This window comes from Haliotis rufescens, unplaced genomic scaffold (genome assembly GCF_023055435.1).
Source record: "Haliotis rufescens isolate VD_foot unplaced genomic scaffold, xgHalRufe1.0.p SCAF_2, whole genome shotgun sequence".
NCBI classification, from domain to species: domain Eukaryota; kingdom Metazoa; phylum Mollusca; class Gastropoda; order Lepetellida; family Haliotidae; genus Haliotis; species Haliotis rufescens.
Genome location: NW_025963890.1, coordinates 11,650,754 through 11,666,047, shown reverse-complemented (window position 1 = coordinate 11,666,047; position 15,294 = coordinate 11,650,754). Strand labels below are relative to the sequence as shown.

Below are 15,294 nucleotides of genomic sequence, written 5' to 3'. Positions count from 1 at the left end.
TGAGTGAGTGAGTATGGTTTTACACCGCTTTTAGCAATATTCCAGCAATATCACGGCGGGGGACACCAGAAATGGGCTTCACACATTGTACCCATGTCAGGAATCGAACCCGGGTCTTTGGCGTTACGAGCGAATGCTTTAACCACCAGGCTACCCGACCGCCCCTGCTGGTCCACTTGCACTAGTCCTTAGTACGCCCTGCGTGTCATAGGGGGCACAGGGGCTAAGTTGTCGGAGGTTCCTCAATTCACTGTGCAGAGGTGCATCCCTTAGGTACACCAAAAACTATAGATCATTTGGATTGAATCCCGGTTTGTCTGATTGTGTTTCTAGGTTTGTCGTGGGTTTCACCAAAGTGGTAAACATCTAAGACCTGCCTCGCTTCAGGCTTTCCTCCCACATCAAGCTGACATGCTGTGATGTAATTGGAATACTGTTCAAAGCGGTGTTGACTGCCTCCGTGGTCTAGTAATAGAGCGTCCACCAGGAGAGTGTTAGGCCCGGGGTTCGATGCCTGGCCTTGTCATACCAAAAGATGCTAAAAGATGGTACTTGTTGGCACTAGGCATTAAGGGGCTAAAACACAGGTCAGCTCAGATTCATTACACTGTGTCTGAGTTGGGTATTCATGTTAAATGATATCTCAGTGGACTAGCACTATAAAATCAGTGTTAGTCCAGACAAGTACAAACAGCCACACACACACATGCACGCACCTCACTATATAAGTGCAATAATCTTGGACGCAACCTTAAACCCCATTTCACCTCACCTCACCATACAGCAGAGTTAAACCCAATTCACTCACTCACTGTATGTGACACCATGATATTTCAAGCTAGTCCAGACTAATGTTTGCTGACTTAATCTTGTTTGTTGAGATCATGTGCTGAGTGTTATCGGTCTAATCTGACTATATCATGAACATTCATGACCTGCCTAGAGCTGTCTTCATGGTTTGATGTCTAGACAGAAGAAAATCAAAACCAAGTTTTGAAATACAGCCACGAAATAAACTATTCTGGATAACCTTCTCCGAGATCTGTGCACTCATGTTAATGTGGCATCTAGTGTACTTAAGACATGGAGACACCAGGGCAAAATGGGTCCCCACTACCCTCTGCTTGTGAGAAACCACCGACATGTGTTTGTTACAGTTCGTGGCTTTGAGTCAGCTGAGGTTACCACATTTCTGGCAACCAGGGTTAAATGGATTCAATTTGAGGTAACTGGTGTCAACCAACTATAACTTACAAAATGGCTGCAGGGGGAGAAACACAACAGCCATGTGTATTGCTATAACACACATCTATGAGAGGTTATATTGCTTGACAACACTGCCATTGTACCTTTTGTTTAGTGCATGAAAATTAACAAGAAAGTTCAAAATAACGCTATAGCATCAAAAAGAGATGCAAAATCATCATCGAAGATGAATTATTGGCTCTATTGAGAGTATATATATACACATACATGTATATATGGAAGACAGTCTGAAGAACAGTCCAAAGGTGATCTCTTTAAGTTACTCTGTCCGTTTCACAGTTGTGATTTTCAAGGGTGTGTTATATCAATGTCTAGTTAATAATATTCAATTAAATGCTTTTATTTATGACCGTATCATCCTTGTTAATATAGGTGGTAGAACCTGTCCTTGTCATAATGAGTGGATCGGGTGGTCAATCTTGGTTGATAGGGTGTCCGATGCTCACAATATCGATCACTGGATTGTCTGATCCAGACTCGATTATTTACAGGCCACCACCATATAGCTTGAATATTGCTGAGTGCAAACAACAAACAAGCATGACTGAATCAATAAATGAAACTAATTAGCTTTAACGATGACGTCACACCTAACCAGCGTACAGCTTTCCAGGGGTTCAGTGTGGCATCTTTGGTCAACCGATGTATGACGTCATAAAGTTAACTTGGGTTACACCGTGGTCAACACGGGGTTTTGAAATCGAACGCAATTTGTGTGTATCCTGACTGGTAGGCTCAGATTTACGTCCGGCATGCTTTATTGCTAACCACTGCCTAAAACTAATTTGATCTACTTTGTGTTAAGTTAACATAAATTGAAAATGGAAAAAAAGATGACACAAGTGTCTTGGGGAGCCCCGCCCTCTTGTGAAAATCAAATCACACATGGCCCCGATGACATGAACCCCCAAACCATACCTTTGCATAATAGACGATTATTTAGAGGCTGTCGTGATAATATAACTGGAATGTTAGGGCATACATACGAAAATATGTCACTAAGCGTGAACCATTACTCGTATTTGGTAATGGTTTGGAGAGCGTTTTCTGCTAGAGAAGAGATCACATCGACACAAGACTGACAGTTATATGTGTCATTTGTGGGATTTGTTCATACCCTGTTAAGCACTGTGCCGTTAGCCCGGGGCGTCCTTGCCGAGAGCCGCGATGGGGTCCTACAGTCAAGACATGACCATACATCAGCTGTTTGTCAACGAGCTAAATTTTGGTTCAAATTCGTCAATATGATTTGTCTGAAAGATATTTTCAGTGTATCTCCGCAAAAAAGTTTGTATCATATTGTGAATCAAGTATTCCAATATTTGTATCCTGCCAAACTAGCGGTAGAGCTTGTGCAGAGTTGTGTCCCTTAGTCACGCTGATCGTGGGTTCGAATCCCAATTCGCCCCGATTATGTTTCTAGGTTTGCCAGCACCATACCCGTCCTCGTGGTTTCACCTTCATCACTTGAATACTGTTCAAAACGGCGTTAAACCCAACTCTCTCTCTCTCCCATTCACACACACGCACAAGTGAACACATTATATAGTTGCAAATTTTATTGAGAAAATTAGCACTTAATTAAAAAATTACACTACCGTCTTCAAACAACGTGCCTTTGAGGCTACATGTGTACATTTCAAGTTTCAAATTACTTTCAGTAAAAATATGTCCGGTATAAGGGCTCGTGTGAGACTTGCATTGTTTTATTTGCATTGTAATGGCGGGTCACATAAATACCACAATTATACAGGCAGAACATGGAGAGTAAAGCTGAAGAAGACATCAGTCAACAAGCCTGTCTTTTCAAAACACAGAGTATGCGAACAATCTGCGACTAACAGTAAAACCTCGTTATAACGCATAAGGGACCGGTCATTTGTAAAATGGGCTGTTGTGTCAGAGGGAATCACGTGAGGGTCACCCAGAAATATAAGTCTCCAGTGGAGGGTCATACAAAAATAATTGTTAAATGTTTTAATAAAAGTGCTTTTGCATCTTGTCACTTCAGGGAGGGTCATGAATAGACATTGTCTTTGTTTAATAATTAGGGAATAATTACAAAATCTAGAACTACGCAGAAAATTAGCTGCCCTTTAATGCGGTTTCACTGTATTAGAAAACTAGAAAACATGGGTTTACTGAGATTAGCTGTCTTAACTACGCGCGTGTATGTAAACGTACTTGTAGTTATCCGATACCACGGTCTTGTTCGACAAACCAATATTAGCGCTATGACCATCGGTACTTATAAAACAGACATACAATACTCCAAGATGAGGTGGTGGAACAAGGCTCTATAACTCGTCACGACAGAATGTTTAAGTAATTGTTCAGGATCTTGGCCGTCATGACATTGATTGTTCTTAATACCCACCGACTATATTGTAACTAGAACCGACTTAATCCGTTTTAGGCGGGTGTTTTTTTATTAATTGGTTTACAGATCCACCTACCGTAAAAATCAGGAAAGTAGAACGAAAAAAATATATTCTCCAGTGACAGGTTCTTTTATCACCGCCGAGTCTGAAAACTCTATTTAACAATAACATATATCACACATTGTTTTCATGCATGTTCCGACCCAAGATGTTAAACTCACCACTACACCAGGTTTGAGTGATTGTTAACGAGTGATATATAAGAAAAACAAAAAACATAAAAAGTACTATCGAAACACTGCATATGTTTTCGAGGTCATATGCTTTCAGGTATGTGTGAGTAGGATGCCACCTTATAAACAAACAACAGTTCGTAGAACGTAGATTCTGTTTACTCAGCAGTTTTATTTATAACAATATATAAATAACGGCAACTATCAAGTTAATGTGTCCCGTTCACATATGTGCCAAACTAATTTTTATTGTTATACCAAAACTGATATGACTTGACATGGAGATTCAGAGGAGGGTATAAATTCAAATCGTACCTAGACAAAATTATTGAATCAAACTGGAAACACCAATCAAAATCCACCGTATACTGACGACATACCCTCCTATACCCCACCGTACCACGAGTGACTGATTAAGGTTTGACGCCATCCGGGTAAGGGGACACCAGCAATGGGCTACACACATTATACCCATGCTGGGAAACGAACCGGGATCTTCTGCGCGATGATTGAGCGCTTTAACCAATTGGCCACCCGTCCCCATACCAGAAATAACTCCTTCCACGCCCGTTACCTCTAACTCCGGCAGCTCACAAGCTTCCATGTTATTGGTCTTCATCATGTTCATGCGAAATGTATTTGTCCACATCTTGGTTGGACTGTATTGTTGAATTTATTTTTGAAAGATAAAACCGATGTCCCTTACTGTCTTGCATGTGGACAAAGTTAATAAATTCAACAACATGAGGGATTTTTGGTTGATGAAGCATAACGTAAATGCGTTGTTTACACCCATATGCGTTATTAGGGTTGGTTATGATAAGCGCAATATCAAAAAGGAGACGCTTTAAAGCAATTGGAACATTTAAAGCACTTTACTAAGCAATGGTATCTAGGAATGAACAACATGTACGTCTTACTCAGGCATACAAAACAAAAAGTAGGCATTGCAACGGCAGTATAGTAGGTCAAGGTCAAGGTCAAGGTCAATGTTCCGCGTTACAAGCACCCACATTCTTCCACGCCAAGATTGGGAACGTTTGACTGTTGAATGTCCTGGTTGTCGTCGACATAGAGCAGTGACATTGTGCTGAGTCGGACGGCGCCACAGCAGGGTGTAATGGCGTTCCGTATGGTGTCGTTGGCAGCGTCACTCCACCGAACACTTTGTAGCAAGCCTGTGTGGTTGAAGTGACCCGTGGTCATCACTGAAACAGAAGACGAGACAAATGAATATTTGCTAATGGTGCAACGAGTGGTTGGTGTATGGATCCATTGCCAATCGCTATACGCAATACATTGATGACAACTCGCAATATCAATAACTGGCACCAATACAGTGCTTTACACTACCTATGCACAGGGCTGCATGATACAGTCAGCAATAAGTGGGCTATATAGTACAGTCAGCAATAAGAGGGTTATATGGTGTGGTCAGCAATAAGAGGGCTATATCATATGGTACAGTCAGCAATAAGAGGGTTATATGGTGTGGTCAGCAATAAGAGGGCTATATGGTACAGTCAGCAATAAGAGGGTTATATGGTACAGTCAGCAATAAGAGGGCTATATGGTACAGTCAGCAATAAGAGGGTTATATGGTGTGGTCAGCAATAAGAGGGCTATATAGTTCAGTCAGCAATAAGAGGGCTATATGGTGCAGTCAGCAATATGAGGGCTATATGGTGTGGGCAGCAATGAGGGCTATATAGTACAGTCAGCAATGAGGGCTATGTGGTGTGGTCAGCAATAAGAGGGCTATATGGTACAGTCAGCAATAAGAGGGCTATATGGTACAGTCAGCAATAAGAGGGTCATATGGTGTGGGCAGCAATGAGGGCTATATGGTGTGGTCGGCAATAAGAGGGCTATATGGTACAGTCAGCAATATGAGGGCTATATGGTGTGGGCAGCAATAAGAGGGCTATATGGTACAGTCAGCAATATGAGGGCTATATCGTGTGGTCAGCAATAAGAGGGCTATATGATGTGGTCAGCAATAAGATGTCTATATGGTACAGTCAGCAATATGAGGGCTATATGGTGTGGTCAGCAATAAGAGGTCTATATGGTACAGTCAGCAATATAAGGGCTATATGGTGTGGTCAGGAATAAGAGGTCTATATGATACAGTCAGCAATATGAGGGCTTTATGGTTTGGGAAGCAATGAGGTCTATATGGTGTGGGCAACAATAAGAGGTCTATATGGTGTGGTCAGCAATAAGAGGTCTATATGGTACAGTCAGCAATATGAGGGCCATATGGTGTGGGCAGCAATGAGGTCTATATAGTACAGTCAACAATGAGGGCTATATGGTGTGGTCAGCAATAAGAGGGCTATATGGTGCAGTCAGCAATAAGAGGGCTATATGGTACAGTCAGCAATAAGAGGGTCATATGGTGTGGGCAGCAATGAGGGCTATATGGTGTGGTCGGCAATAAGAGGGCTATATGGTACAGTCAGCAATATGAGGGCTATATGGCGTGGGCAGCAATGAGGGCTATATGGTATAGTCAGCAATAAGAGGGCTATATGGTACAGTCAGCAATATGAGGGCTATATGGTGTGGTCAGCAATAAGAGGGCTATATGGTACAGTCAGTAATAAGAGGGCTATATGGTACAGTCAGCAATATGAGGGTTATATGGTGTGGTCAGCAATAAGAGGTCTATATGGTACAGTCAGCAATATGAGGGCTATATCGTGTGGTCAGCAATAAGAGGGCTATATGGTACAGTCAGCAATATAAGGGCTATATCGTGTGGTCAGCAATAAGAGGTCTATATGATACAGTCAGCAATATGAGGGCTTTATGGTGTGGGCAGCAATGAGGTCTATATGGTGTTGGCAACAATAAGAGGTCTATATGGTGTGGTCAGCAATAAGAGGTCTATATGGTACAGTCAGCAATGTGAGGGCTATATGGTGTGGGCTGCAATGAGGTCTATATGGTACAGTCAGCAATAAGAGGGCTACATGATACAGTCAGCAACAAATGGATATATGATAATCAGTATTGAGACAGGTATGCTATGTAGTCGAGAATAAGAAGCTACACTGTGCAGTCATCAATAAAGAGGTTTGCACTGCACTAGGCAACACATATGAGTGAGTGAGTGAGTATGGTTTTACGCCGCTTTTAGCAATATTCCAGCAATATCACGGCAGGGGACACCAGAAATGGGCTTCACACAATGTACCCATGTCGGGAATCGAACCCGGGTCTTCGGCGTGACGAGCGAACGCTTTAACCACTAGGCTACCCGACCGCCCCTCAACACATATGACATTGAATGAGTGATTTGGCAGGGGGGAGACACACTGATGACTGTACTCACAATCACACGGGCCCGTGCAGTAATTAGCCCATACGCCCTCTGGCTGAAGGATGTGGATCAGATCAATGTCACTAAATTTAACCCAAAAGTTGTGCTTGCAGCACCGGGTGCCGTCACAATCAACACTCCTCCGCGGGCGACGTTTCGGCGATGGCTTAATGTGAACGATGAGGACCGGCTTATAGCCTTCTTTGGCGCTGTACAACTGCTTGTGGGAGTTGCGCGCGCACGTTTTGCACCTTATTGCGATACCATCATTTGTGTGGAAATTTTCAGCCCATTTCTGAACAGTTTTGTCCAGTCGAAATGTCAACCATCCCTCGGTAATGTCCGTGTCCATTCGAGTCACGATGTTCCTCGGCATGTGTTTTCGGAATTTTGGTCGTTCCAGTTCTGACAAAATGAATGATTGCTGGCCATCATTCGGATCATGGAGTTTGTAGATCAAAAGTTCTGCAGAAGTCACCTGACCCGCTATCTTATTTCGGAGATTGAACTTGAAACATCCAGTTGACTTCCGGTATCTGCATTTTCTTGTAACTGAAAAGGCAAATTCAATCTTTTCAGAATAATTGTATTCATGTGAACTGATTTATTATAACGATCGCCGAAAGAATACAATGCCGGTGTTTAACAAAGATTAAACCCAGTATATGTAAAAAATATATATATATTGTCAGTCAAACATTGCAACATTCCGAACTAATTAACAGCATAGAAAACTGATTAACAGTGTATTAACACTACACAGCGTCTGATAGACCCGTGAAGATCCGGGTTAGAATTGGTCTTCAGCAACCCATGCTTGTCGTAAGAGGCGACTAACAGGATCGGGTGATGACTTGATTGTTGCATGTATTCGTATCTCAATGTTGAGTAGATCAATGCTCGTAATGTCAGTCACTGGAATGTCTGGTCTAGACTCGAATATTTATAGACCGCCGTCATATAGATGGAATATTGCTGCGTAAGGTGTCAAACAACAACCAAACAAAACCAAAACAAAACAGCATCAGATAGTTATACAGTATCATTCCCTTGCGGACGAATGACATAAACTTGCAGTACGACTGCCTCGCCATCTTCGCCAAGTGAGTTAACTGACTATAGTGGCAACTGGACTTTTACAATCAGATAACTCCCTTGCCTCGGGAAGATGCCCCCTCGCTGAATACTGTAACATATCATTCCCCCACGTTACTATGGTGTAAGGCGAGCGAAAATTGAAGACTGAAGTACAGCGTGTTGAATTCTTCCAGCTAGCAATTAACATAAAGTGCACATTTCAATCACCATGATGTGTTATTACGAAAGCCTAATGGTGCCACTTTGGTAGCATTTTGTTTGGTTTTAATTCGAAATTTCTCGTTATTTCAATATTATGTTCTCGAAATTTCGATTTTTAAAAATAAACTTGACATAACAAGAAACTAATCCAAGTAACGAGAAAATAATCGAAATTACGAAAATATAATCAAAATGACAAGAAAAACTCGGAATTTCGATAAAATAAACAAATAATTAAAATAACGAGATAATAATTACATATATGCTACCAAAGTGGCACTATTAGGCTTTCGTATGTTTTCAGTGCATGCCAATGTAGGTCATCTGAGGGTGATGTGACACGCGTGCAGCACGTGCTTCTTCACATGATATACAGACGACAGGTTTGATTGTAGCAGACGCCTTCAACCTATTCAACACGACACCTGGTTTCACTTATGTGCCGACTTGAAAGGTATGCCCATAATTTAATCCATAAAAGACATTTTAGATAGTCAATGTGATACTACGAGGCCAATAATATAATAATACCTGATTTATACTTAATAAGCTCATGGCGTCATCAAATCGAATGACATTCAATGCCGGTCAACGGATCATCGTGATTTAAATCTCCAGCTTCGTTTTTATCAAAGTTAAGGGGGTGGAGGGGGTGTATTACCCTGGATACCCCACTCAGACACGGTAGACTGACTCCGAACCGACCAGGGTTTCGAACCACCGACCCTCCTCTCTCCGGGTCAAAGTCAAAGAGTAAAAGGTCAAGTTATAAGTTCTTGGGTGATGAAATTCAACATCTAGGCGATTGCAACTCGTTATCATAATTTTCAGTAAATCTGTCAAATAAATTGACAGATTTTTCATTCAACATATAAAATGACAGAAATATTTAGGTAATATACTAATTGACTGATTTTAGTTTGACAGCAACAGATATATACACGACTGACTTTCTTCTCTTAACCTCTCGTCCAGACAGAGTAAAGGTTTGAACTTTCGTCCCCGATTGAAAAGTCATTAGCAGATGTAAAACGTCGGATTTGGTAACAACATTTTAAATTGAAAATGTCCAACTTCGGGCAAATGTAAACCCTTCTATCATAAATACAAAGGGGGTTGTGATTGTGCGGGCGGATCATGATCAAGAACTATTTTTTCTATAATTGTCCTAATATTCAAGAAGATTCGGAACTCAGTTCGAATGCACCGAGGTGCATCTGGTGACCTTGTATCATGATGCCAGACAAAATAAATAGCCATGTGTCTGAAAACGCATGGAAATAACTAAAACCAGATGGAAAGTCAACTATCAACGTCGGATCGAGATGATTATCACAAAAAAACTATCTTCTTACCAATCTCTACACGCGGAAAATCCTTGACATGACAGATAAAACAAGACTACGTGTTTTGTATCAGATACCTCGTAACATAAACTGCAAACCTCGCATTATTTTACGATTAAGAGGCTTACGCTGTTGTTTGCGACGATGATATTTTAGCTTCGGGGCAAAAGTCTGCTGTTTACGATATTTGCACCATGGAATGAGACACAAAGTCCTACCGATGTTTATACAATACGTGGCACCTGCCCGTCCGAAACAACTGCTGTATCACAGCATGCATGGTCGGTAAGAATACACACGTACATTTGTTGAGACTTGCATCTATCTGCCCCATTCTGTTTCGATATACGTATAGAAACAAAAATAAAAAGGGATCTTTTAAGTAAAAGGCGTACTATTTCTAAAGGAAAGGTGCTGGCCTTACAATGTTTGACATCAGTCAGAAGTTACGCCCTTCAATGACAATGACCAGTCAGACGCGTGGGCCCTATAAATGTTTGACAGTAGCCAAGCACGTGGGCACTACAGTTAATGTCAATAGTAAAAGGTGCGAGCTCCGGGTTTGACAACAGTTAAATAAAATGGCACTAATATTTAATATTTAACGCCCGTAAGATAAGTGGGCTCAATAATGTTTGACAAGTCAGATCATAGATGTGATGGCACTGTGATGTATGTCAGACCTTGGCCTAAATGTTGGAAAACCTTCATGTCGTGAACGTTTTCAGGGTCAATCTTAAACCATGGTAGGGATCACTTGGGAAAACCCTTTGATTGAAATAAGCCATGAATTAATCGTGGGATACATAAATACACTCCAGGATGAAAAGTACAATAGGCTGACTCACTTTACTGATGCGATTATTTGTTGTAGTACAGCGTTAAGCTTGCGTAAAATTCCATTTCACCCTCGAATGACAGTTGCATGTATATACACCATTCTCTGTATACGCGTGGATAGAGGACGTCGGTTTTTCAGCGTTACTAATTGACATTAGCCAATTGACCCATGTTTCGTCAAACTTACAAAGGGCTAATGGACAACATGCTGGCTTGTTAAAAAAGTCAATGGGTACGGTTTATACACACTACTGTAGCAATATTCCAGCAATATCACTGTTGGGGACGGCGTCACACATTCTACCCATATGGAGAATCGAACCCGGGTATTTGGCGTGACATGGGACTAACAGGCTAGCGAAGTCCAACAGAATGCTAAGTAATCCTACTAAACCTATTTAGTGCTGAAAACACGTCGTCATATGGTCGAAATATTGCCGAAGCGACGTTTTAATTATGATGTAACCCTCTCACTTACTTTTCCGACGATACTGACATCAATGGGCATCTACATTTCTACACAAAGGAAGTTAAAGACCACCTGATTCTTTAATAATACTATAGTTAATCTGTCATGACATGAATCGTAAAATGAAAGAATCAGATGTTCCCTAACTTTTTTTGAGTAATATATATATATATATATATATATATATATATATATATATATATATATATATATACTTACATTATTATTCCGTATCCTTGCTTCGTTAATCCGGAAGATATTACAGTGAACCATAAAAGTCCTGATTGGCGAGGTTTCACTGAATGGGTACTGTTTTTTTCTCAGGTGGCTTTCACCTTCAATTATTAACATTATTTGTGATTCACCACTCTCTTAGGTGATATTTGTGTGATTACTTGTCACAGTCGAATTGGTCGCCATATGGTTGAAATAATGCCGACGAAATTTTAACTCTCTCACTCACAGATGAATTGCTTGAACAACTGTTTGACTTTATCATATTAAAAAGGGCTAGTAAGAGTACAAGCCCACGTGGGAAATCTTCACGCTATATAATATTCTCGCCCCTTGTGTTTGTTTGTTTGTTGTTTAACACCGCACTCAGCAATATTCCAGCTATAAGACGGCGGTCTGTTAATAATCGAATCTTGACCAGTGATTGACATCAGCAGCATCCACGCAATTGAGATACGATGACATGCATGAACCAAGTCAGCGAGCCTGACCACCGTATCCCGTTAGTCGCCTCTTACGACAAGCATTGTCACCTTTTACGGCAAGCATGGCCCCTGGTGACAAATCTTGGTTTAGGCGACCCCATGTCTTGTGTGAATGTTGGTGTTCTGCCTGTATCATCAAAACGTGTACGAATTAAATGATCAGCTTTAGCTTGTGTAACCAAATTCTTTGGGTGGTTAGCTTTTCTACTAAATTGCAGTGCGCTATATACTGCACAAAACAAATCTGACGAGTCTTGAAATTTTAAAATATTGAACATTTCTTTTTAATAACCTGCTTTAAAATCACATTCAAACTGCTCATGCAATTTGAAATGATATTGCATCAGCATGTAGGTCACGGCGAACATTTGACCAAATGCTGAACACGTGCACAGCTCGTGGGGCTTGGGGTCAGCCCTCTGTCACTCAGCGTCTTCACAAAGGAAGAATACCGTCTGTTGATTCTTTTTTCGAGAGGAGAGTCATGTGGATTGACCATTCATACAAGGACAAAAGAACGGCATGTTGTCGCATGTTTGAATTCATTTGATTTACGATTAGGCGAGTGTATGGATGTATAAGTATATATGTTATATCCGGTGTCGATATAATCATTTGTTCACAATTTTATTCAAAAGTTAAAACCATGTAAACTCAAGAAATAAACGGATGACAAGGTTTTCATTTTGATCTGATTAAATAAATTCTTCTTTATTACCATCCCGCGATGTTTCTCACTTACTATGACTGTTGAGGACGTCTGAGTGTAATTGTTTCACTTAATTACCTATTTAACTATCTCAGTAAACTGTAGCGCAGTGGTTTGGGTGAAAATCCGGGTTCTATTCTATAGATGGGTCCAATGTATGGTAAAATTTCCGCATTAATCCCTGGCTCGAATTGTTTTTAAACCATAAAATAACCCCTGGCTAGAAGTATTATAGGGTTATATAAGGGTTAGGGTTAGGTTACCCTAACCATGGAAAAATTTGAAGCAGGGATTAATAGCGGAAATCTTTCGAAATGTAAGTAGCGCATTATTTTATGTCGTGATTGCGATATTGCTTACAGTGACGATACTCATTCACTTTGCAACAAATGAAGCAAGTTCATGTAACATGCAGTTGATATTCACCTTAAGCGTCACACTACTTTGATAGGCGGGTACGAAAGGCACACAACCCGTGCGTGTTTCGCGTCCCTACACGCAGTTTAACATCACTCATTTCGATAATCACAAAATAAACAGAAAGCTCTTTCCAGGCGTGTGGGAATTAAAAATATACAACGTTTACTTGTCCACGGGCAAGTCAAGTGTTACAATCTACATGTTTAGATTTATAGGCAACTTATACATCAGCTTGAGTAATGCATTCCGTGACCACCTGCGTTAAACCTGGGTTTGGACTGGAGGTATCAGTTGCTTTTCTTAAGAAAAACACCCCAGAATGCTCAACAAAATCCAAACCAGGAACATTAAAGTCAGAAACTTCATAAGTACTTAACTATATTTACAAATAGCTTCTTAAACTTAAGGCTGCACTCTGATAAATACTTGTGTGTATGAGTTTCATTTCTACTTATGGGGAGGCTGACAACAAACATTTTTTTTCGACTGTCTTACTTATACCGGGCCGGACGAGTCCTGCTTGATATTTCCGCATTCAATGCTTTCAGAAATGCTATTGGTGACGGCACGGTAGTTAGTGTTCCGCCGAACCCCTTGCAATATGTGTGATCCAACAGAGTATAAATCTACAAACGAAGAAACATTCAACTTACTGTCAACCCCGAAGATGATGATGTCGGTTGTCGTGGCGTATATGTCATCGTCCTTAACAGATTCGTCATCCATGATTCCATGGCGAAGAATCTCCCGACTCAGAACTGGTACTTGTACAGGTCGACTGAGGTCAAGTCGAAGTTTCTCTGTAATCTGCTTCTTTAAAGACTCTCGTCTCATCTGTTCAAGTTTTTCTCTCTTCAACCTCTTTTCACACTCAACACATGTTTTCTTGATTGGCCTGTTAGAATCCATTGTTCTGTCTCTTATGGCATACTTGCTCTCCGCTTCTTTAGAAACATGTTTAAGCCTTTTTCTGGCCATATACAGGCGTTTATCTTCCGCCTTTTGTTTCCGTTTTTGCCTTCGATCCTCACGTTCCCTTTCTCTTGTTAGCTTCTTAATCATTTTCCGTTTTGATTTCGAGTTTGTATTAAACAAATCTGAACCGAGATCATCCTTCCAGTCAATGCCTTTACTTAAAGGTTTTTTAGTTTTGCGGTAATCGTCAGTCGGTGCCGTGTTCGTGGCAGCTGTTGGCGTTGCTGACGTTGACATTTCTATAGCAGCTTCTGAAGTGCTTGAAATGTTCTGTTCAGAAACGGTCCGAATCTGCTGTGTAAACGCTGATGTGTTGACGTTGAGGGGTGGCGTTCTGTCATCTTCGGTTTCTGCAGAGATGCCTATCGTTGCTACAACGATGAAATACACACACAGCATTTTCACGACTTGCCAATACACTATACTTAACAGTCTGGCCGGCGGTACCGGTAAACCTGTATCTTTTCCACTCCGTGCTTCACTGCAGTTGGAGCGGATTAGGTCCGGGTTCACGGAGCGTAAAAAGTAGGACCTTTGGGTTCAAACTCCAAGTTTGCTACGCACCTGACCAATAGGAATGTACAGAGCACAATATACGTCGGCAACACTTGTGACTCACACAGTTGTCCCTATTGAACGCAGCGTGTTGAATGGAGTAGACACACTCAGGGTGTGACCCAGGCTATTAGCCCTCAAAACAAGATTTATAAGCGTCAGAGGAAGCATTATTATTGACAAGAGTCAGTCATTAGAAATGTTTTTAAGGGAAAAGTACAAAAAAGGCCTTTGCAGGGTGAACGGCGCTTATCGTTAAGCATGTGTTTGCATGATTAGAACAGTTTAAAACATGACGCCTGATTAGATTAGACTTGGCTATCAGAATCTGACAGTAATAAGATGTTATAAAAATAAATTGAAAGTGTTGTTTCAGCATATTTGTTTGACGTGTTAACTAATGTATATAGATACAACACAATTTCAGGAAAGAGTGTAAGCTACCCCAATTATGAAAGTTCTTCAATCATAATTCTCGGCAGTTACCACAAAATATTACTGTTATAATATACTAGATTTCAAAACGCTGTGCTAGTGTTTTAGCTGAAGGAGCATTAACAACCAATCAAAATAAATCGTATGTAATAGGACAGCATGTTTTCATTTCTCCTAAACAATTATATAGCTTGCCAGTATCTATACAAGACCAAAGCAGTGTTTGTAGCCCTGTAATATTTCACAACCAACTGATAGGTCGCATGTGCTTTTAAGTTACCTAAAGGTCCGTCAATGTCACGTATTACCCATTGAACCA

The 15,294-nt window shown here is 40.8% G+C and overlaps 1 protein-coding gene across 1 annotated transcript; it reads right to left on the bottom strand.

The window, feature by feature from the left end:
* Window positions 1–2,810: 2,810 nt before the first annotated feature.
* LOC124111609 (growth/differentiation factor 8) lies at window positions 2,811–14,755 on the bottom strand. The gene is made up of 3 exons (XM_046471377.2): window positions 13,664–14,755; window positions 7,221–7,760; window positions 2,811–5,088 (listed from the first exon to the last, which is right to left on the bottom strand). The coding sequence occupies exons 1-3, from the start codon at window positions 14,382–14,384 to the stop codon at window positions 4,880–4,882; spliced, it is 1,470 nt and encodes a 489-aa protein (XP_046327333.2). The 5' UTR covers window positions 14,385–14,755; the 3' UTR covers window positions 2,811–4,879.
* Between the last annotated feature and the right edge of the window lie 539 nt (window positions 14,756–15,294).

What these genes read in the sequence shown, in the direction of transcription:
- LOC124111609 (XM_046471377.2), bottom strand. Translation starts at nt 14,384, where the DNA reads ATGCTGTGTGTGTATTTCATCGTTGTAGCAACGATAGGCATCTCTGCA. An exon ending in CATCATCTTCGGGGTTGACA is followed by an intron (nt 7,761 to 13,663) that starts GTAAGTTGAATG and finishes TTGCCTTTTCAG; the next exon opens with TTACAAGAAAATGCAGATAC. An exon ending in CTGCACGGGCCCGTGTGATT is followed by an intron (nt 5,089 to 7,220) that starts GTGAGTACAGTC and finishes CTTCTGTTTCAG; the next exon opens with TGATGACCACGGGTCACTTC.